This window comes from Cibotium barometz, chromosome 5, assembly GCF_041138505.1.
Source record: "Cibotium barometz isolate CiBa-2024 chromosome 5, ASM4113850v1, whole genome shotgun sequence".
Taxonomy (NCBI): Eukaryota; Viridiplantae; Streptophyta; class Polypodiopsida; order Cyatheales; family Cibotiaceae; genus Cibotium; species Cibotium barometz.
Genome location: NC_141050.1, coordinates 34,638,781 through 34,663,432, shown reverse-complemented (window position 1 = coordinate 34,663,432; position 24,652 = coordinate 34,638,781). Strand labels below are relative to the sequence as shown.

The 24,652-nt window shown below is 47.5% G+C and overlaps 1 protein-coding gene across 4 annotated transcripts in view; it reads left to right on the top strand.

Annotated features, from left to right (window-relative positions):
- The window catches only part of LOC147638405 (ureide permease 5-like), a 92,959-nt gene that overhangs the window by 36,631 nt on the left and 31,676 nt on the right, over positions 1-24,652 (top strand). For all 4 annotated transcript variants that reach the window (XR_015265870.1, XR_015265869.1, XR_015265868.1 and 1 more), the window contains 2 exons: positions 3,442-3,601; positions 14,098-14,171. Coding sequence is in view for 1 of the 4 variants with exons in the window: in XM_086798333.1 (XP_086654459.1) it covers positions 3,442-3,601; positions 14,098-14,171 (234 nt within the window). In the remaining 3 variants the exon portion in view is untranslated. The remainder of the gene's footprint in view (positions 1-3,441; positions 3,602-14,097; positions 14,172-24,652) is intronic.

The window sequence follows — 24,652 nt, the reverse complement described above, 5'->3', positions numbered from 1 at the left end:
GGGGACAGAGTGGAATCCTGAGTTAGTGGCAGTTACCATCCAGGGTCAGACAGTTGAGCTCTCCCACCATCTCCACGATCTCCGCATCACCGACATTCTCACCCATTTTTGGCCTCTGGCAAGGATGGGGAGATGGTAGTCTCCAGTCTGGAGATGCTGCTCTTTGTGTTCATGCATACTTCTGCTGCGGCACCCTTTCCCTCCTCTTACAGATACCTCTATTGTGATCGATGGAGTTTGGAGGACGCATATGCGCGGGCTCGTATAGAGTGGCGTCACATGGAGGACATGATTAGTGCCCACCTGGCGCACCTTCGCCCTTGCACAAATTGTGATTATTCCCCGTCTAAACTCTCATCCAAGACTCTTCGCGTGAGTGGAGGGTAGTTCTGCTAGTGCCGCATCACATCGAGATTGATATGCGGATTGTTTCATGGAACATTTAGGGTTTAGGGGGGCCTCAGTGCTTTCATAGACGAGGCGTCCTAGGAGGCGAGCTTCAGAGGGCCATAGTGGGGGGACCCATAGACATTCTTTTCCTCCAGGAGCATCATCTCTCAGAGGGGCGCACCCGCAGATGCAGGAAGATTCTGATGAGTGGGCTGCAGCCGAGGGGGTATGATTGGTATTGTTGCAAGTACTTCATTTTCTGATCACGCCTTAATTATTTTGTCCTTAGAGAACCCCTAGAGGCACGACATGCATGTGAGCTCGATCCCTCCTCATTGGTGCCCCAACATCTTCACAGGTGGTGGATACACGCGAGAGGGTTTGGCGGCATATGAGGGAGGTGGTTCCCCCTTCTCTTCTGTCATTCTTACTGACACCATGTACTGCGGAGGAGTTGGCGGAGGCATTGACGGCACTTCCCAGGGGCAAATGCCCGGGGGTGGACGAGCTTCTAGTCTGCTTCTTTCTTTGCCATTGGGACCTCATGGAAGGTGGCCTTCGATGTGCCTTCAATGAGATTATGATTACAGGTGCCATGCAAGAGAGGCACTTCTTCTGAGTATTCGGAAGAAGCTTCTATATTGGAGCTCAGTGAGGCTCTCCCTAGTAGGCAAGGTGGTGGTGGCGAACCAGGGACTTCTTGCCACCATGTGGTACATCACTTCATTTTGGGCCTTTTCTCGGGCATGTATTGGCCAGGTATAACGATTGATCCGGAATTTCTTATGCGTCGGAAGTGATGCGAGGCCAGCTAGGGCCAAGGTGGCATGGAGAGTGATTATTTAGCCATGTCGCAGAGGGGGGCTAGGCCTCATCGACCCGGTTATTACCCCCGGAGGTGCAGGAGAGAGGCCTGACAGTGATTTGGGGTGGAGATAGGCTCAGCATCGACATCAACTCAGATATCCCTTAGGAGTGGCTGACCCTCCCGAACCTGACAAACCCCCCCCCCCCCCGTCCCCCCCCCCCCCCCCCCCGTGTGGCTAGGCGTGTTTACCAGAAGTGGCGGTCCATGGAGCAGATGAGGACAGTGGTCTGCTCACTTTTTCTGTTGGATCGCATGGGAGACGAGAGAGATCCGAGTTTCCTTTGGACGATTTCAGTGGCTGCACCTTGTAGAGGGTGAGGGTGATTGGCTTTCGGGCACAGGAATGGCACATAGATCCAGCATGGGCCAAGGTGGCCAGGGAGAGATTATGGTAGCTATGGATCTGGGAGTACCGACCTCTCACACGCCTTCAGTGGGACCTAGGGGAGTGGACTTGGCATGATCCAGCGGATCAGGTGGACACTCTGGATGCCCCCTTATTTGCATATATTGCACGGCTAGGCCGCAGGATCCAGATGCCTGAGATAGATGGCACATCGGCAACAACGGCACATTGGCAGTCTCAGGGCCTCTTAGTGCTTCCTTTCCGATTTTTGGAAGAGACTATGGGACAGCTTTCGGCCTAGAAAGATCACCCTCTTTTGGTTGATGGCACATAGGAGTTTGGCGGTCAGTACTTGGCCAGTAGTTAGAGGTCGGCCATTAGCTTGCCCGTGGTGGAGCCATCCCCAGGAGTCTTAGAGACATTGCGAGTGGTTAGGGCTTACGAGGAGGATGGGGGAGGGCTAGGCCTTCAAGTCTCTCACCATCGTATTGCAGCAGTACCAGTCACAGCCCCACCTACACTCGATTGGCGACCAGGCTGATGCCAGAGATGGGAGATTTGCAGTAGTGTAGCAGCCTGGCACATTTGGTGTGCTAGATGCAACGAGGCCATTGAGGGTACCCACACTCCGCAGGCTGGGACCATTAGGAGCATATGGCTTGATATCTTTCACACCCTCCGCGGTCAGTGGGGGAAGCTACAAGGAGGTTCTGACCGCATGCAGAAGTGGCGGGAAGCTTTCTTGAGGCTTTGGAGGCGTGACCCTTTCCTCTCACAGGTAGAGGCGGTGATCCCATTTGGCATTACAAACCACCTGTGTGGTTGTCCCCCCTCCCCCTGTATGAGATAGCCTTCTCCTCACAGAGCAGCCACCGAGATGAGAAGCGTCTCTTCCCCTTATGATCATGTGATTCCCGCCCTTAAATGAGGCGAGTCTGTATTTAGCCCTTTGTGGTTGTATCTAGCCCTTTGTGGCTGTGTTTTCTTTAACTAATAGAAGGATCTTTTTCCCGGGAAAAAAAAAACATTTGTCCCCAGCCAATGACACGGGTACTCTTTTCTGAGTCGTCGCCTTGTCTGACCGGTGGACACTAAACCACTCTTGAGTAACCTTATGATGCCATGGATGACCTGAAGTACTTGACAGATAGTGATGGTGAGACAGAAGACCTGGTTGTATTGATGCGCGAATTGATGCCTAGAATGGCTTCTAGTGCTGTATGATCAATCTGTCTAAGTGCAAAGGAGCAACAGAGAGAATAAAGCAACAGAAGACTAAACTAACTTTGAAGCACTTACAGATAACCTGAACTATTGTGTTCTCTTATCTCTTAGCTTGCAAAAATTGTGAAGGCTGAAGCTGAAACAAGATAATGCACCCACAAGGTCCCTGAGGAAAAAGTGATTTACAGAGGACCTCTGTCTCTTGCTGAACGCTGGCTGCTGCTGAAGTTTGGGGCTGCTTTGCTAATCTTGCATCTGGTAAGTTGACTGTGTGGGGAAAGATCTCCCTTTTTGAGTATTGTGCTGTACACACCATAGAGGTACGTTACATGTTATGAGGATTGGCATTTGTTAGATGAAAGCCCACTCACATCATTTGAGATGCAAGACAGGGCTATTAGGTGGAACCCACAGTTATAGAGTGCTCACAGTAGCTATGCGAGATTGGGGGATGCATTTTGATGGAATACCATTGTATCATTTAGAACCTTGTGGTCTTCCGTCATATTACTAATAATGTTTTTCTTCTCCTTATTTCCATTCAGTTTTAACTTTACTTTTTCTTAAAAAAAGTTTAACTAGATCTCTATTAATTCTTGTCATATGATTGCAGGAACAACTGTGAATTACTTTCTGGACGATGGACTGAATCGAGCTGTTATACTGTTTCCTGGTGTTGCCTGCTTTTTAGTTGCAGTCATATTGGGATCCCTTTGCCATGCCTCAAATGCTGCAGATATCAGCATCAAACTAGGGATGGCTTTACAGGAGGGGTCAGTACTTTTGCAAACATTGGTTTGGGATGGTATTCTTATAAGGTCTTCCCATATGGTGTGTGATTGTTACATAGACCGTCTACTCTTGCTGTTGTTCCTGCTTTCTGCCCTAGCTTAGCCAAAGGAAAATACGCCACAAATTGGTGAATAAACTGCATAATTGTGGCATGCTCATGCTTACCGTCATACTTACTAAAATTTGGTTGAGCTCGAATGATGGTGGTGGAGGAACTCGGGCCTTGTTGTGCATTGTGGGGAGAATCGACAACATATTTGTCTGCATAGTTGCTATCAAACTGTTGATACTGGAGTTGCATAGCGTCTAATTTAAGCTTGTTGGTGTTCTCGGGCTGCTTGGTCTACCCGTTGTTGGTCTTCATCATCCTTGCATTTGGCGTCCTCGGGCCTTCATTCATCATCACGTCGGGTTTCTTTGGCCCTTTGTTCTTCAGCACGTTTGGCTTCTTGTTTTTGTCCTTGTTGCTCCATGATGAGGAACAATCTGTCAAGCTTTGAAAGTTCTTTAGGCTTTTCATCTTCTTTGACTGCTTCCTTGGCTTTTTCAGCTTCTTGTTTGGCTTTTTCAACTTTTTCTTTGCCTTTTATTTTTGCGTTTTCTTCTTGAACCTCAATTTGGAGCTTGAGCAATCTGTTTTGGTTCAAAATTACTTGGATGAAGTCACTGAAGTGGGGAAGCGTTTCTTTGGTGGTATCTTCTTTGTTGATCTCTCTTTCCATGTCTTCTTTGAAGCGTTCTAAAGAAGTCTCTCCTGACATTGTGGAGGCTTGGGTGGTTTTTTCTGAGTGTAGTTTTACCATCCTAGGGATGCTCCCACTTTTGGGTAGCTAAGTTGGGTCACAACCTGAAGCTCTGATACCAATGTAGAATGCAACAGGTTGACCGTTGTGACACGCAACAAAGCCTTCTTAAACCTGTGAGTTTATGCAATCCACTTTACTTAAGAGAGAAGAGTTGAGAGAGAAGATAAGAGTCGACACCATATTGGGTCACTGAAGGCCCCTCCCTCCCCTTGCAAGCAGGAGCATTTGCTTGTATTACTTCGGAGAAGTTGTACAATGATGTGAATGATGACTGTGGATTGCCAAACACAAGGACGCAGAAGAACGAACATTGACTGAACCATATCAATAGCACTATAGAAGACTCTATGAAGCCTTTGGTGAGGATATGCACATATGTTGGCTGAAGATGAGAGGATGTTCTATGCTGCGTAGGGGAGAAGCACGGGGTGCTCTAGAAAACCCGAAGGATTGTAGGCACATGTTCACTGAGTTGTACGATGAATGCTTGAGGAATAAGATGGTTTATGCAAGGGAGTGTGGGGCACCTTAGATATGAGACATGCTGCTGGTCGGCTGAGATCTATTGATGTTGGTCTGTTTTAAAGGCCCACGACCTGATATAATTAGTATTTAAATGCTGTAAAATGGTATTAAGTGCTGGTGCCTTTCACACGTGTGAGTCGGCTGCCTTTTATACTGGCGGATGGGAATAGGAGCTTTGTATGCCTATGAGAGGTGGCCTATAGTACCCACAATGCCCAAGGTCCATAGGCTGGCTCCTCTAGGGCTGGCCTAGAACCTTAAAGCCTTTGTAAGCTGCTATCTACTTTATGTATGCACCTTATGGATTGACTTAACCTCAGATGACTCAAATGCTTGTTCTCCAAGTGGGTTACAGGATTGACCATGACACCTGAGGTTGGGAGATTGACGTCCAAGACTGGGGCTCACAATAGGGACGATTGGGGCTCACAATAGGGACCAGGGTCACGGCATATGACAAATGTTCCTAAAAGGGTACTAATGATGTACAAAGTTACACTAAATGCTGGGCCAGTGTGTCATAGCATCTCAATGCAGGGTGCATGTGACACCTGCTCAAAGCACCCTCTCCACAGAGAGTTTTAGGAGTAGTCACAATTCGTGCGTGGCCAATTGCGAGCCTGGTACTCACTCATCCTGCCTTCAATGAAGGCCCACTCTGTTGTCCGCCTATTGTAGGCATACTCGAGGCTGCATCCCTCGGAATGAAGATAGTGATATTCTGATGCTAGATGAACTGTCACTCTTACATGTAAGAGCACGAACAAGACTACCTCCAAGCTCACAGAGTCCAGAGCAGTGTTACATAGAAACGCGTTTCATACCTCCTGGAACTGTATGAAACGTTTCGCCTTGTATGAAATGCGTTTTTTTTCCAGCTCGATTTTAATAATGCCCTAGACCACGTTGCCTTCTATTTGTACTTTTTTTCCGTGCGTGTTTTCTAGAGGCGCTTCCTTGCACGTTTCTCGACGGTGCGTGTACTAACTAGCCAGTGATAGTGCGCCCGTGACAACCTCGTGTGCTCCTTGGTGTCCTTGGGCCTTGTGGAGGTCTATTCGAGGTGTAATTTTCTTTTGTGCTTTATGTATGTTTTCTCTGCAGAGCTTATAGAGAAGCACGTTTTTCACTCTATGCTGAATATTTCTGGCATATCTTCCTCCCTTTGCTCTATTGAAGCCTAAGGCTACTTGCCTTGGGCAATATAGGGTGAATTTGGAGCGTTCTTACAAGGGCGAAGACTTCTTTGATATTCAAAAAATGAGATTTCTTTATGTTATGTGCGGCACTTGCAGGGTAAGGATCTACATTTATCCCCACCTTGTAGGATGCCTTGAACATGTGATTCTCTTTGGAACAATGTCACCTTCGAGTCTAGGTATGGTGGCTCTAGCCCCGGAAAGTGGAAATGCAACTTGTGTGCAGATGGGCACCATGGCAGTGCCACTAGGCTAAAGGTACATTTGTCACAAACAAAGGGTTTTGGCATTGAGCCATGTAAGCATGTGTCAAAAAAAATCTATGATAGCCGAAAGGCTTGGAAGGCCAAGCAGCTAGGTATTCCCTTTGAGGATATCCCCAATTTGGGAGAGCCTGAAGCACGTCAAAGTGTCTCCAAGAGGACTTGCACTATCGGAGAGTTAGATACCACGGAAGGTGATGTTGCAGGTGGTTCTAGCTCGGTACCTCGAAGCAAAAGAACTAGTCTTCCAATGTTCAAGAAAGGACACGTGTAGGCAAGGATGCAGAAGGTTGCCATGAAAGAGACAATGAGGGAGTTGATGAAATTGTTTAATCAATGTGGATTGTCCTTCCACATTGTCAAGACTCCTTGATGGAAGAAGGTAATGAGAGCTATCTCCCGCATTGGGTGTGAGTGGGATGGCCTCTCCTATGAAACATTGTGGACTAAGCTTCGCAAGGAGCAACTGGCTGTGGAGATGGAGATGGAGCCTGAGCCTCTCAAGGCCACTTGGGCAAAGTATGGTTGTACTTTACTTTGTGATGGATGGACAGATGTGCGGAAGAGAAATGTGTACAACATTCTTGTGTTCTCTTGCAAAGGCAGAATGTTCATTCATGCCATAGATGCATCGGTGGCAGGGACAGTGGTTATAGGGGATTTTATTATGTCCTACATGCGCCAAGTAATCAATGAAATTGACCCTGATAACATTGTGCATGTGATCACGGACAATGGGTCTAATTATGTATGCATGCACAGGATGTTAGAGGAGGATTTCCCCAAGATTGTGTAGACACCTTGTGCAGCACATAGCCTTGACTTGATGATTGAGGATGTGGGGAAGCTTGATTGGGTGAGCCATGTATTTTCAGTTGCATCTAGCATGGTGAACTTTGTCACAAAGAGGCCAAAGGTTTTGAGCATGTCTTGAGCTTGTAAAGCCCTCCAAAACTCGGTTCGCATATATGTTTATTGTGGTGGAGAGACTAGTGAGAGTGCGACATGTCTTATTGTGCATTGTTGTGTGTCATGAGTGGATAGCATGGGAGGACAAGGATGAGCCCAAGTCTATAGCATTCTCTCGTATGATCATGAGAGATACTTGGTGCCAGGACGCACAGGGGCTTGTCAAGGCACTTCAGCCCATGTATAGTGTTCTTCGGCTCACAGACACAGAGGGGAGTACCATTGGGCTGCTTTATGAGTTCATGGATAGAATTGGTGAAGCTCGCAATGCTTGCACTACCTTGTTGCCTAACAGGTGCTCATCCTTGGTCCTTGGGCCTTAACTTTAGTCTTTGACTCTTTCTCTTCCTATAAGTTATTTTATAAATATATAGAGCCTAGACTTGTAGCTTCCTTGGTGTTTCCTTAATCTTAGATCTCTTACGTATGTCAAATGTAGAGTTCAAGATATTAAGGACATCTGGAATCGGCGTTGGGATTTATTTCATAGGCCAATCCATGCTATTGCTCACATTTTGCATTACCTATGGAGGAATGAGGAGCAGTACCTCAAGGAGGAGCTAGAGTTAGAACGGACCGAGTACATTACCAAGTTGGTCGGAGGTGATGTACAGCTTATGAGGAAGCTCGAGGATGAGGAGCTCATTTACCGCGAGCTATTGCATTGCTTAGGGTCTCCTATTCTTTCTAAATCTATATTCAAATGCTACTCTCTTTGACTCTAACTTTACATTCTTTTTTGTACAGTGTAGAGACGGATTGCGTTGAGAATTCTCTCACAAGATTGCAGATCAAAGCCTTGTAAGAGAAATTGGAGTACATCGACTCTTTTTCACAAGAAAAAGAGAAATAGACTCTCCACGGCACAATTGGAGAGGCTTGTCTTTTGCCATTGTAATCTCCGATTGCTAGAGCAAAAGGGTCATCCCGTTGAGCCTCACCAAGTGAATCCTGATAAGATTGACATCACGAAGTGCAAAGAGATTCTCGACATTCCTCAAGAGGAGAGAGACATCCATTCCATGCTCTATGAGGAGATCATGGCTCTAGTTCGCACTACACGATCTCGTCGAGAGGCTAGTACTAGTGCCGCACCCACACCTCTAGAGGACGAGGCATTTGCGGACTCAGCTACCGGTAGTGACCGTAAGAGTGAGGCTGCAAAGGTAGAGGATGGAGATGAGGATGAGCATGAGGAGGAGGATGCAGTAGATAGCAGCTAGCAGCATCATTTTATTTGAACTTTGTTATTTAGTTTGGACGTGTTACATCATATATTTATGTACTCTTTTGATACTTTCTAGCTGCTAGCATCTAGCTTCATTTGCAATTTATGCCATGGATCATGGATTATGAGTCATGACTCATGACCCACGTGGTGATCCTTTTGATTTCTGCTTAGTGATCACTATTAATAAAGTATGAAGCTTTTTCTTGGTAGTGGGTAGTGGCCCAATGATCAATCGTGATTGTGTAATCAATTTCTTTTCTAATACCTCATTTACTTGCTTCATAATCTTCTCTTGTTGTGCTAGGCTTATGCGGTAAGGTGGCCAGTTTGGAGGCGAAATCCCAAGAATGAGGTCAATCTGATGATCTTCTGGCCTCTCTTGTGGTAGTTCATCTGGTAAAGAATTTGCAAAATAATCTCCATACCTCTTTAAGAAATCAATCCTCTCTGTATCCAAACTAGAGAGGGACTCTTTAGCCTCAGACTCTTTATTTTTAGAGTCTTTTACAAAAAGCAAGTACAAGGAAACAAACGATTTCATTACTGTGGAAACTTGTACATGGGATGACATGGGAATAGAGTCTCCTTCAACTCCCACATCAAAAGATAACTTTCTTGCCTTTGAAAGGGAACCTAAACTTGCTTTGGTCCCAATCAATGGCTAGATCAACTCTCCTATGCCAAGGCATACCAAGACATCACAATGGATTAGATTTCCCATAACAAAATTATCATGATCTACATACTCCCCTATCTCAATCCTAAGTTTCTCGAGGATTGGGGTGATCTGAGATTGCATCCCTTCAAAGGCAACACCTATCGTTTCCGGGGTGCCAAACCTCTCCTTAGGCATTTTGAGAGCTTTAATGATCCGAGGATGGATATAATGGTGAGTAGCACCATTATCAAAGTGGATAAGAAGAGGTTGATTGGTAACCTTGCCCCAAGCCATAAACAACTTCCTCTTCTCTTAAGGAGTATCATCCAGTTGCATGAGTTCTTTAGGTTGATTAGTATCCCACAGAATGCAAAAACAATTTCGATTTCCTGTAGATCGAGGAGGGCATATAACCTTACCCACCGATGCTGTTATGCCTGGGAGATGAGCCTTGAATTCCTACAGGAAGTGTATCACTTCAACCCACATTTATGCTTAAGCACATTGTGATAGTTCTTTTTAGGTGACCAGGGCAGTACATGCACCATCTATGTGCCATATATCAATGACGACGTTTCGAGATGCATAGTACGATGTACACTATATGAGAGAAGCACTTCAAAAAAACCACGAGAGGCCCAGTACACCCCATCAACAAAACTCCCTTGCAAGACTGATCTCAACCACTGTGCCACCATTGCATTTTCTAAAAACTGCTTGAGAGGGGTGTCAATCGAAGGCACGGGAATGTCGTAGTGATGCTCAGGAACCGGATGTTTCCATTGCTTTCTGTTATCCGTAAAATCTTGAGCAACAAGTGCGTCATAAACAAACTGCTCTTCAGGAGAAAGAGCTACATCTGAATTGACCGATTTATCTGTACATAGCTGCTTATTTTTGTATTCTACTTCACTACGAGAGTAAACTTGACTGCTGGAGTCAGCCATGACAAAAACACAAACACAACAGACACTCAAAGGAAAAACACAGACAAAGATAAGCCAAGAGTATGATGAAAAGAAGCAGATGTGAAAAGTACAGTTGCAGAAGAGGAAAACACATAGAAGAGGAAAACACCGAGAGACGATTGAAGGCGCAGTAGCCTATCAGCTATAACGTGCACGCAAGGACACACACACACACACACACACATACACGCATGCACAAAATAGACAAGAGGAAGACGAAATGAAGGAAGACGCCCTAACAAAGAGAGGAATTAGCGCGCAGAACATCGTGTGCGAGTGACTGCAGGCAACGCACAGACAATCGATGCTGAACAAAAGCGCTGGACAGGGTCACTTGCACAGGATACGTCGACAAAAACGGGTCGTTGGATTGGGCCTGGTTGATAGGGTCACTCGATAGGGTCCGTCAGCACGCACGCGCACGCACACATACACAAACACCCCCACACCCACACACACGCGCGCGCACACGCGAGCGTGAGCGCAAGGCACACAGGACGGACGTGAAAACGACAGAATAGGTCGGCTGGTGAAAATGATAGACAGGTCACTAGCAAAAATGGCAGACGCGATGCCTGGCGAAAACGGCAAACAGGTTGTTGCGTGAAAACCAATGTATTCTCTCTCTCTCTCTCTCTCGGGCCACACATACACTAGACACGGGTCTCCGTCAGAGATTGGTAAGAAGTGTGAGTTCTACAGAGATCACTTCTTGAGACTCTTTGAGGATGGATTCTTTGAGATCCCGGGATACATACAGATACACATGTCACATGCCATGCGTATCACCATCGGCTAGCTCAGGGTATCCTCCCACCGCCTCAGAGTAGAGGCTAGCAGTGTGCAGAGCTAAGGATATCCCACATGAGGAGAGGACATGCACAATATGCATCACAGGAGCAGTAGAGGATGAGGCCCATTATATGCTCAGTTGCCCGGCTTACTATGAGATACGGGGGAGATTCCATTGCCTCTTCCGAGAGGGATTCGGACCACTCACACGGGTGATACAGTTTGAGGATCAGAGGTGCTTGGGCATGTATTTGATGGAGCTCAGACGACACGGGGATGTAGTGTTGAGGCAGCATGCTAAGAGACAGCCCCGGCTCCGAAAGGACACCTCATAGAGAGCCATCACAGATTTCTTCGTGGTACATACATCCACATCGGAATCTACTGCCCATAATAGTTCCTCTACTACAACATCAGAGCCCACCACCTGTACGCATGCTCCAACTCTATGCACTAGACGAGTTCTTAGTGAGAGAGCTCGATCCATTGTGCGAGCCAGATGTCCCCAATCCACAGCATCAGGACCCTCCACCACATAGAGACGGATTCGTGAGGTTCTCCGCCGATATGTCACGCTCCCATCACAGAGGTGTGACATTCACTCCACCATCATATTGGTTCTGGCCGAGGCGGGTATGGACATTAGCTGATCACAACATATCTCACTCTACACAGGGTCATCTGTTGATCACTTGTATTGTCAGTTGTTTTCATTTTACTTTTTATTTCAGTTTTCCATGGCTCAGTATATCCATGGTACCATTGTATTACTTTTGGTCTCATAGGCCCTTGGGGTCTTACGTAGACGTTAATATAACTTTCTCTCTCTCTCTCTCTCGCTCTCTCTCTCTCTCTCTCTCTTTCACACACACACACACACACACACACACATGCACAAAAAGTGTGAACATCCGCTAGCAAAGGAGTAAATACCCACTCATGTGTTTGTGTGTGAACCACCTCTTAGAGGGGGTATAAATAATATCTAGATATTTGTGTGCTATGACATAAACAATGATATCACAAGAGAGCCTTTGTAACCTACAAAGGTACGTGTGGTTCATTGAAAGAAAACAAGCTAATGTCACATCATTGAGTCTTGTACTTTACTCTCTCTTTAGTATTGTGTAACTCTACATAGAGATAGCCTGCTTAGGCGCACAGAGAGCCAGACTCAGAGGCACATTACAGACTTCTTTAGTCCGGCCATCACTGCGCCAGATGGACCACAACAGCAGCAGGACATGGATACCGCCCACACCAGGGGTACACTGATTGATCGTGCGATTGAGCTTGGGTGGTCCAGACGCCCACGACTACGGAGGAGGGCATCCCAGCATAGACGGAGGTTGCAGCGGCAGATTCGGATTATTCTTGCGAGGCATGCGGGACACCCAGTCAGGGTGCTGACCACAGAGGATATTGAGGAGATGGGGGGGAAGGGGGGAAGGGGGGGTAATGCTCTTGTTTGTGCTTGTCTATGGCTGTTTGAACTTCCTCTGTATCCCTCCTTTTTAAAATACTCCCTATCTCGAAATTGGAAATACCTTAGTTTATAAGTATTTTTTTGAAACACTGTATTTTATCGCATGATAAGAAGAGAATTTATACCATACCGTATTTTCCGTACGGTATCATATGGTACGAATTGTACAGTACTGTATGTGACAACTATGGTGTACTCTACCCTTGGGATCCCATAACTGGCATGAGAAACTATAGCCATGAGTCCAGATTTATTCTTGACATAGTATGAGGTAATCCCTTGAGGGACGGATTGTTGGAAGTCAACCCGTGTGTACGCACTCATTTAGGTGTGGTAGTATGTTTTTGTGTAAGGCTGTTAAGCCTGGTCATGTGTGTGAACGGCTATTAAGCCTAAATATGTGTGCATGTGGAACCTCCTCCAACAAAGGAGTAAACCCACTTATGTGTTTGTGTGTGAAGTGTTATGACATAAGCAATGATGTTAGAAAAGAGCCTTTGTAACCTATATAGGTACATGTACTTCATTGAAAGATTACAAGCTAATGTCACATCATTGAGTCGTGTGGTTTACTCTCTCTCTAGCATTGTCTAACTTCCTCTCTCTTTTTTATCTGTGTTAATCAAATGCCACGATGATGTTCCAGTTCCAGCCCCCATAGCGTGGCTGCTTGTGTCCTCCAGTAGGCCAAGCCCAAGAAATTGGATATCAGTGATTTTGCCCGGCTCATGAGGACTGCCTGGAGAAAATCCCGAATCTGTCCATGCACAGGCTGGCTTCCTACTATCTCGCAAACTAAGGAAGAGTCTGCAAGCGATGCAATTGTAGAAACCAAGGTCTCCTTCGGAAAATGGCAAGGGGTAGCGGGCTCAGTCGGGGATGACGGAGCGGCTGCTAGGGGTCCTCCTGAAAGGATAAGGGAAGCCAACTTGTGCCGAAAGGAAAAACAACCTGGGCGAACACCTGTGCTGAGATGACGGGGATGAATGACGGAAGAGACGAGGGCTGCAAAGGAGAGGAGGGAGAAGCTGAAGCGGCGAGGGGCGGGGGTGCGAAGGAGAGGAGGGGCGGCAATGGAGAGGGGGGTCAGCAAAGAGGGCGAAGAAGGCTGGTGCGCAGGGCGAGGGCAGCAGCAAGGCGACGGGAAGGGAGAAGGTGCTGGTGGTGTAAGGGCAGGTGCAAAGGGGCAGAAATGCTGTGAAGGGGTGTGAAGGAGGAGGTGAGGCGAATGGAGGTGGTGGGAAGGTGCTGATGGGTGGCACGGACAGACAGTAGCAAAGGGTCAGTGGCACGAAGGCGATGGGGGCAGAGGCGGGCAGCGTGAGTTTGCGCCAAGGTAAGAAGAAGGTGTTGGGGTGGGGGTGGGGGAGGGGGCGCGGGAGTGTGGTTGTAGGCGCTGAGAGGGGAGCTCCAGCTCTCCCTTGCGTTAATTGATTGTGGAGGATGCAAGTGTTGACATAAGGGGTCTCGCAAAAGGATAGTCAAGCTGTTGTACTTATTTTCTTGTCTTTTCTAATATCTGTGTGCCTTGAAATGTGATTCTAAGGTTTTAATGACTCTTTTTTTGCATGTGGATATAGAGTGAAGGAAGAGTCGTTGACTGGATCTGTAGATGTAGCATCTGCTTCAACCAGACTATTAGACAAGTTTCCAGGTGAGGATGCTCAAGGAATCACAACTTTAAAGACTAAATTTTTTCCTCATTTCTCACTTCCATTTGTCAGTAAGGCTTTTGAAGTGCTGCATATGACTGCCAAGTGTGTCTTTCCCTCTCCATGCAAGGCTGCACACATACCAGCTCTTTGAGGATGTTTTTGTATTTGTTTTTTTTTCTTAAATACACTGGTAGATCCTTCTAGTAGTTGACGTTTTTCTCGGCCTGTAGGCGCCTCGTGTCTGCCCTCCCAAAGGTGATTTTTCTCATGGGTGCTCAAGGGACTTGAACTCAGGAGCTGAGTAAGTGCACCTAACTGCATGATGCCATATGGCTTCAAATCTGGGGTTAAGCCTTAATTTCTGGTCATGGACTCAGAGTACTCAAGACCCTTGAGATCATGGCCAGTATGGTGGAGAACTGAAGTAAATGTTGCATCACAGGGCTTAATGCTTGCGAGTTTCTATTTTTAAAACAAGATTAGGCTTGCTACAGAATTTCCAGCTCCTGCACGACCAGCAATGCATGCAGTCCATGTCTGATGTCAGGCTTAGAATGTCCATCTAAGAGTGCCATGCACCAAAAACACTCTTTGCTTCCACAATGGTGTCACTTACCATACATAGTGTAATGAGCAGCATGTATGTCGGAGCACTTAATCGTTCTCTTTAAAGATTAACCACACAAAAAAATATCACAGGACACCTTATTGGGGGGGATGGCCCCACACCCACACCCAACCACTCATGGTAACTGTACAAGCTTTGTGGGTGTCCAGGAAATCTCCAGTTGGCACAAAGATTTTGAACGACCAAGTATGCAATGAATACAAAGGCAAACAAGATTCACCGACGCTGTTGTCGTTGATTTCCAGAGGATCCCCTTGCCGAACCTACTGGATAAGAGACCCAAGCTTTAGGCAAAACTCCAGCAGCCGCGCCTAGAGAGTCACAGGTATGCCCACACACAATGGTGACCTACGCACTGGCACTCTGCTTCTCCACAGCTCTATGTCCAATCAGCTTGGACAGCACCTTTTTCTATGTCAACACGTTGGCCAGCTCTTTAATCACCCCGGGTAGCTCTCAAATGCGAAGATGGGGGGCGGGAGCAAGGCAGGTGAGGAGGCAGGGATGGAGGCAGGGGACAAGGCGGGTGCAGCAGAGGCGGGAGCAGATGGTGGGGGGCAGAGGCAGGAGCAGAAGGGCAGAGGTGGTAGCAGAAGGGGGCAGAAGCAGGAGCAGCAATGGGACAGAGGCGGGAGCAGATGGTGGGGGAAAGAGGCGGGAATGGATCTGATGAAGCAGTGGATTGCAAGCTCCCCATATAGGGCTGATCAACTCTTCCAAAACAGCCCACCAACCTTGCATGCTCACGTCGAGAAGTGGTGGGCAGCCCTGCACAAATGTGGGCTGCCCACTCAAATGGAGAGTGGCCTTATTAATCCTGCTCACGCTTGTTTTATAAGAAGAGTGTAACGAGCAGCACAGATCTCAGATTACTTAACCACTAACAAGATTAAATTCACAAATAACCAAAACTGAGTTAGCTACCGGACACCAAGACCAAGAACACCATGTGGCCGAAGATGGGCTGACCACCCCACCCCACCCCACCCCACGCCACGCAAGCCACTACCCTACACAATTGTGGGCTGCCTACTCTCTTGGAGGGTGGCTTTATTAATTCTGTTCACACTTGTTTTATAAAAAGGGTCGAGGAGCATAGTGCTCAGATTACTTAACCACCAACAAGATAACCGAACACCAAGACCAAGAACACCATGTTGGGGGCCGAAGATGGGCTGGTCCCCTTCCCTCCCCCAACCCCCTCCCTTCCCCTCCCCTATTTAAGATATTTTATTACCAAAAAGGAGAATTTGCTTTTACGAGTTTGGGGTGATCCGGGATTACCAATTTGCCCAACTACAACTGGAAAAATGAAAGCAAGGTTAAACAAGTGTTGGTGCCAGATCTTCAGTACTCCAAAGCCCTTGCTTTCAAGTCTGCAAATCCCCAACACATGCACATGGTGTATGGACTTTTGAACCATTCCTACACCCAATGGATTTAGCAGGGAATTGTCCCGCCTTTGTGCTCCCCCCTCCTTTATCCTCCTTTGGTGCCCCCTTTCCCTCTTCTTTCCTGTGCCCTTCCTCCTCCTTCGCACCCCTCCGCCTCCTTTGCCCACTTCGGCACTCCGCCCGCTTCCTCCACCTGCTTTGCCCTCCTCTCCATCACTGCCCCTCCTCTCCTTCGTGCCCCTCACCGTTTCAAGCTTCTCCTCCGCTTGCCTCTCCCTCAGCCCTTGCCTTCTCTTCTGCCTGTCATTCCTATTTTCTCAGCACAGGTATTCGTTTTCCTTTTGGCACGAGTCGGCTTCTTTGGTCCTTACCCCTTCAGGAGGACTCCATGGCAGCCCTTCCGGTATCCCTGACCGAGGCCACGGCCCAAGCATATAGATCTACGTACATGCAGCCAATCTCGACGATGCAACCCAAATAGAAACACCAATGGAACCTGATCACCTTGAGTTGGAGTTTTCCCAAGAAGACCATGCAACTCCAGCTCTTGGCTTCTATAGTTGTCAGCCTCGCGGCCTCTTCCTTGGTCTGCACGATCGCAGGGAGCTGCCCCGTGCGCGAACAGATTCATGATTTTCTCCAGGCAGGGAATCGCCTCTTATGGTGGATATTAAGGTTAAAGGCAATAAAGTATTGGTGTGAAGGGAAAGTATGGAAATGTGGAAACCACATGAAATATCCGGCAACCATCTTGAGCAGTGGCTTATAGAGAAGTCAAGGTGGCTATCAATACTGAGGAAAGAGCTCGGCAACAAAACAAAATGTCCCTGATCATATGTCGATGTCTGTGGGAAGGTCGGTATCCGGGCGCTCATGGACGCCGCAATGCTCGAATCTCCTCTGCTCAAAGTGACCCCTCGGCCCATCACTGTGGTGGCTGTCCTCTGGAAGAAATCAGTCAGCTGAGTCTGTCGGATCTGGCCTCTCCTCTCTCTTGACTGGAGTAACTGTTCTCTGTGTCAGAATATCTCTAGTAAGAAGCGCCCAAGTACTCGTTGGTCTATGGACTGAAAAGATGTGTCTGCTCCTCTGAAGAGAGTAGGGTAGGTGGCTTTGATCCCATCATAATATGGACATCTGCATACTCTCTCCACATCCTCTCTGCATAATCTCTCCTCCTGCGGGATGCGGGCTGCTCGTCTAGCCTCAATCTCCAAGGGGTGTGATGAAACTTGGAGCTGTCCAATCACTACTCAGAGCATGTGGAAGATATAGATGCATGTAGTGCAGTCTCTGAATGAAAACATCATAAGTCAGCATCAAGGAATGATCTCTGCAGTATGCCATCTTCGTACGGAGAGGCTGTGATGGTGTCACTGATATGTCTCTGAATCAGCTCCTGCCTGATGTCTCTATTCCTCTCAGTGTGAGAGGGAGAGGTGTGGGGCATGTAGATCATACTGGGTAGGTGGTAATCGGTCCATATCATACCCAAAACTCTGGAGCCATTGAACTACCTGTGTATACCATGAGCGGATGTCCCCTGACTCTACAAGCTGCCTGGATGCCTCAAAAGCAATGTGCGAGAGTTGGTCCACCGGCATGTCACTGAGTCTGTGCAAGAAACATACTGTCTGAAAGAGTGCCTCCACTAGCATCGGTGGTGCAGCAAACTCTGCTCTCACAATGTCATGGGGAACGGATGGCTTCCTACAAACCATCCGGGATAGCAGCATGACCTGTGGGCGCTCTATCTGGCTCCATGTGGAGGCTGCCAAGCCTGGTGTCCAAACTGGGGCTGCGTACATCAGGGTTGGGGTGACTAAAGTGTCAAAAAGCCACCCTTTTGTACGGGGCTCCTAGAAATGTGCCTGATGGCTGTGTCTCTCTAGCACACCCAAGGCTGCATAGTCTCGGGTGAGTCGATCATGGGCTGCCTGCGTCATAGAGAATCGCCCGGCTGTGTTGGTGAATGTAATCCCCAAATATACATAAGATGTAGAGACCTCTACTTGGCTGCCCCCAAACATAAAAACAGATCTCCTCCTCATCGCTGGCGATGTATGGAAGATCATTACCTAGGTTTTCCCAAGGTTCACTGCTGTGAGGCCACTGTCTCTGCAGAAAAGCTCTAGAGCCCCTAGATGCTGCTGTAGTCCCTCCTATGTCTGTGAAATCAAGATAATGTCATTAGCATATAGAATAATATGTACCTGTGTGTCCGAGACCTGCCCGCCGACTCCACCTCCTCACTGAATATAGTCTGCTACCTCGTCGATGTATAGCCCAAAGAGGGTGGGAGATAGTGGGCATCCTTGCTTCACACCAATGGTGCTAGCAAAGTCTGCAGACATACCTCCTGGGCATTTGACCCTGGCTGCCACACGCTCATAAAGAGCATAAATTCCCCACATCATCTCTATAGGTACTCCCAATGTCATGAGTCTCTGAAAGAGCCACTCTCGAGGAACCGTATCGAACGCTTTGCGGAAATCCACAAAGCAGCAATGTAAGCACCTGCCCCAGCTCTTGGCCTGCTCAATGAGTATCCTGAGAGTGAAGACATAGTCAATGGTTGAGAAGCCTCGCCGAAAACCTGCCTGTCCAGCTCTGCATAGTGACTAAGCTCTACCTCCAATACTGCCCCATATAATTTGGCCAATGTATGACCAACCATGATAGTCCTGTAGTTGGCTGGGTCCATATGGTACCCAGCCTTATGTAAAGGCGCTACAGTATGCATAGTCCATGTCTCAGGCAAACCCTCTGCTAGAGCTCTATTAAAGAGCCATGCAATGAAAGGTGACACAGTCTCTGCTGCATATATAAGGTGCTCTCCCTGGAGAGAGAGCCAGAGAGAGACAGATATATGATCATCTGCAAAAGATCGCAAGGGTCTATGAGACCAAAAGTTACAATGAATCCATGAGTAACGGAATCATGGAATGAGAGAGAGAGAGAGAGAGAGAGAGAGAGAGAGAGAGAGAGAGAGAGCTTGAGGCATTAGGGTGGCAAGGCCGTGTGGTGCATACAGGAGACATTGTTCGTCATCTTGGGTTTCCGGTGGGTGTGGATGTGGACCCCCAAGCGCTTCTTGCTTGGATTTCTGCTCGGATCTCGGATAAATTTGTGTATTGGAAAGCTCAAGGGTGGCCTATGCACGTGAGAGTTAAGGTAGCTCAGGTTATTATGCTTAGCATGATTTCCTATTTTTTACCTTTGCTACCTTGGACGCACAAATCTCTTCTCCATTTAGTTGCTCCCATTCGGTTTATGCTGTGGAAGAGGCAAGGAAATATTATGGGTCAAACATGGATAGCTTGGAATCACATTACGACGCCCAAAAGAATGGGTGGGGCTGCTTTACTGGATGTCCGCTTGCATATGGTGGCGCGTAGGTGGGCGCTTTTTCAGGATATGTGTTTGCAGGAGCAGCCTTGGGTATTCATGGCTCGTGACTTGATTGAGTTGGAGGGATTGTCACATGGACGGACACGTGTGCAGGCTTCATGGTGGGACATTGTGAATGCGGCTCATCCTGTCCGTATTCGCTCATCTCACATTTTATCGCATATTCTCCTTTCTTGGCATGAAGTTCTACTATTGGCTCGGTGGGATCCTGGTCATGAAAGACTACTTTTGAACTCTTTGCAGTTCGAAACATTTGTGGAGTCGCGTGTCATTGTTTGGCCAGACAGAGATGCTTCATGCATATGACTCAACCGCATGGTCAGGTTAGGCTTGGTTAGAATCCGAGATGCTGTGATACCTGGTCGTGACAGGCCATATTCGCTTCGTCGTATTCGGCAGCACTTTAGGGTTCCTCGGACATTTCAGCCACTATGGGTTGACATCATGCATGCAGTTGAGCCTTTTACTCCATTGCCTCGGTCATCTGCAGATCAGTCTTGGCTTGATTGGGCACTATGTAAATCTGGTGACTTGATATCACTTTTAGCTAACCAGGTCTATCATAAGCTCGTATCAGAGAAAGATTGGGTTTCAGCCAAGGCCAATAAGGTGTGGGGATTGCACAAGTCTAAATCATGGTGGCAGAAAACTCTTATGCGTGGTTGGCAGTCTAAACTCCCTTACCATAGGTTTTCATTTGGAGGATGTTGGTGGGAGGGTTACCTACACGGGATCAGCTCAGCCGTCGTAAAATTACATTGGCCTCTTGCTTCTTATGCACGACATGCACTGAAACAGTTATGCATCTGTTCATGAGTTGTCCAGCGGCCCGTTAGATTTGGTCTTTTGTCTCTCGCGTTTGGGAGGCAGTAGAGAGGTCTACTGTTTCGGCTCATCAGTGGATATTTGGGATTTGTCCTTAAGTCATTCGGACAGTCACCTTGTGATATTCCATTTCCTTAGATGGACAGGACTTTGGCATATTTGGACTACACAGAATGGGTTCATCTTTGATTCCTTGTCTGGAATACATGGGCACATTCTACGTATCTGCGGTTTGCTGCTTTGGCAGTTTTCTTCTCTTCTCTCAGCTCAGCTACTGGATGCAGATGTTATTTCGTTATGGTCTACGGCGGCTCGGCTGGCTCATCTTTGATGCTTTTATCTGGGATGCTTATTTGGCTAGGAGGCTTTCTTATTAGTGTACAGGTTTGCATGGTCATGATCCTTTAGAGGATCTTTTGTGGGGGTTTTTTTTGGGGCCATAGGTTCTGTGTGAGCCATGTGGCTGATGTACATTTTTACATATAATATAAAACACCATTTCACGAAAAAGAGAGAGAGAGAGAGAGAGAGAGAGAGAGAGAGAGAGAGAGAGAGAGAGAGAGAGCAAAAGCGGGACTGCATGGACGTGGACACAGTGGCCAAGAGGATCTTTGACTACTTGAAGAAGAAAATTATGAATATCATGGTGGCTAACTAGATGTACCAATAAGAGGTTGCGAAGGACTTTGTGTACAAAACGTGAAGGAGTAGGCATTGTAGTTGGTCCAGATGAGAGGGGCTAAAAGTTTACGCTGAAGAAGGAGAAGATATATTAACGTCTTGCAAGACCCAACGGGTCTATGAGACAAAAGGTGTATGATGTGTCCATGAAATCTCATCATAGAAAAAAAGACAATGTAACAAAAAAGAAACTAACACTAATCCAGGAGGGAGGGAGTGAGAGTGGAAGGAGAGGTGGAGAGATCAAGCCATGGTGTGTGGAAGCATAGACATGAATATGAAAGAAAGAAAGAAAGTCTATGGAAGATCCCAAGGGCCAAGTAATACAATGGTACCATGGATATACTGAGCCATGGAAAACTACAAGAAAAAGTAAAATGAAAACATTTGACAGTACATGTGATCAAGAGATGATCCTGTGTAGAGTGAGATATGCTATGATCAGCTAATGACGATACCCGCCTCGGCCAGAACCGATTTGATGGTGGAGAGAGAGAGAGAGAGAAAGAAAGAAAGAAAGAAAGATATATTAACGTCTGCAAAAGGCCAAAATTGGTCTATGAGACAAACAAGTAGTACAATGATGTTCCTCCAGTCATCAAGAGGAAAATGTGGAGTGAGAATAAAATGTACAAGTATGACAACACGACCATAGGGGACTCAATAGTGGTGTACAAACGAGAGGGTGTGGATGGAGTACTAGGGCCTCTGATGCATCTCTATATGCTGAAGGGGTGATACAAGTATGATAATGTTATCTACTCCTAACTCCATCTAGTCCCATGGACTGGGTACAATATGTCATACATCCGATCTAAGGATGCCGTAAATGTCTGGAACATGCGTCCTGGATCAGAGCAAAAATGTGCCAGCTGCTCCTGGACCTCCTGCTGGTGTCGAGACCGGATGGCCGTGATCTCTCTGTGGTGTAGCCGTGGTGTCTGGTAGCCGGCTAGTCTGGGTCGTCGCCTAGCTCGAATCTCCTCCGCTCGCTGAGATGTCACTCCCAATGTGTGTGGCTGGGCTACTGGTGCCAATCTCTGGAAGAAGTCAGTCAACTGGGACTGTCTTCCTCCGCTATGATGTGCGGGTGTCTGAAGTAATATCTCCCTGTGTCTCTGTAGTGCTAGTAGTAGTCTGCCTAGCTGTCTCTGGTGCCGATCTCTCCCAGATCTGTCTAAGTGATGTGGTCCCTCTAAAAACCTCAGGATAGCATGCCCTGATCTCCTGCAAAGCACCACAGTGGCAAACAAAATGCTCCTCTATCTCTACCCCCTGTATAGCATAATCTACAAATGCGCTCTGCTCGAGGGATGTGTGCTGCTCTCCCAGTCTCGATCTCTAGTTGGTGTGATGAGACCCTTAGTCGCCCAATGGCTACTCTGGCTCCATGTGATAAGTGGACCTCCAAGTATCGTGGTCGTTGGATGAAGCCGTCCGTGGAGGTGCTCAAGAAGTGGTCTCTGTAGTAGAGCATCTTCGTCGGGAGTGGCTGACTGGAGATAGCCAAGTCTCCTGTATGTGGCCCTGCCAAATGTCATGTCTCATGAGTCTGTTCCTCTCTTTCTGAGAGAGGCGTCTGTGTGGTGCAGCTAGGTCATACGGTAAGGGTGGTAATCTGTCAATATCAATCCTGTGTGATGATATCCACTGTACCACCTGGGAGTACCATGACCAGGTATGTCCCTCCTCAGCAAGCTGTTTGGATGCCTCAAAAGCAGCCCGAGATATTTGATTTAGTGGGAGCTCCCGCATCCTGTGTATAAAAGATATAGTCTGGAACATGGCCTCTACTAACATAGGTGGTACAGCAAACTCTGCTCAAAGGATATCATGTGGTACTGAAGGTTTGCTGCGGATCATCCGTGAGAGCATCAAAATCTGAGGGCGCTCTATCTGTGTCCATGAGGATGTACCCAAACCTGGTGCCCATACTGCTGCTGCATACATCAATGCTGGAGTAACTAGTGTATCAAATAGCCACCCCTTAGTACGGGGCTCCTAGAAGTGTGCCTGGTGACACTGGCGCTCCAAAATTGCTAGTGCTGCGTACCCTCGTGTCACTCTGTCTCTGGCTGCCTGTGCCATAGAGAATCTCCCTGATGAGCTGGTAAATGTGACCCCAAGGTATACATAGAGAATCTCCCTGATGAGCTGGTACGTCTTCCAAAAGACCGAACTCAGCCTATGAGACAAATCAGTGTACCTGTGTGGGGTGTCCTCTTTCATCCCAACAAAATGAAAAAGTAGTGAACTAAAAAGCTGAATCTGGGAGGGGATGGAGCTCTACTACTAGGAGAATGCAAAGCTATATGCATGGAGTATACAATCATGATATGCAACCTAGCTAGCTCCATCCTGTACCATACTGGGGGTATAAAATGGTATACATCAATGAAGGGGGTGTCCACGGCTCCCTGAAGAACATGCCTGGGTCTGCTCTGAAGCGAGCCAGTCGCTCCGCACCCTCTCTGTGAAACTGAGCTCTAATCCCTATCATCTCTGGTATAGGCGTGGTGTCCGAAAGCCAGGTGTCCTCTGTCTCCTGCGGGCTCTGAGTGTCTCTGCTTTGTGGAGAGTAATTCCCTGCTATGTAGGGGCTGGGAGTGGGGTGGATCTCTGAAAAAATGTAGTAATCTGTGTCTGTCGTCTCCCCTCTGGAGCTGTCTGAGCCTGTAATGATGTCTCTCTGTGACGCTGTATGTCTAGAATGAATCTCCCCAGTATGCGCTGGTCTGCTACCTCAAAGATCTGGCGTAGGGAATGTGGCTCTCTGAATAAAATGGGATATCTCTCTTTGATGGCTGTTTATGCTCTGCATCTGCATACATAATGCTCCTCACTCTCCACCTCCTCTCTGCACAATCTGCATACCCTCTCCTCTCGGGGGATCCGTGCTACTCTGCCAGTCTCGATCTCCAATTGATGTGATGAGACTCTAAGCTGACCAATAGCTACTCGGGAGCCGTGTGGTAAAAATCCCTCCATGTATCTAGGCCTCTCTATAAATCCATCATCAGTGATACTCATAAAGTGATCTCTGTAGTATAGCATCTTCGGTGGAAGAGGCTGTGTAGGCGATATCCATGTCTCTCGTGTATAGAGCTGCCATAGGTCCTATCTCAATACTTTGTTCCTCTCACTATGAGAGAGACGGATATGTGGTGCATCCCTGTCATACTGGAATGGTGGTAGATGATCCATGTCTAGGCCATGCTGTGAGAACCAATGTGTGACCTGTGCATACCATGATCCTCTGTCTCCTGCCTCAGCCAGCTGTCTAGATGCCTCAAAAGCTTTGTATGACAATCTGTCCTGTTGCATCTCTCTGAATCTGTCTAGCAGGCATATAGTCTGGAATATGGCCTCTACCATCATAGGAGGCACAGCAAACTCTGCTCGGATAATGTCATGAGGTACTGACGGTTTGCTGCGTATCATGCGTGCCATCACGAGGGCCTGTGGTCTCTGTATCTGGGTCCACCAATGGGTAGCAAGGCCTGCCCATACCGCTACTCCATAAATCAGTGCCGGTGTGACT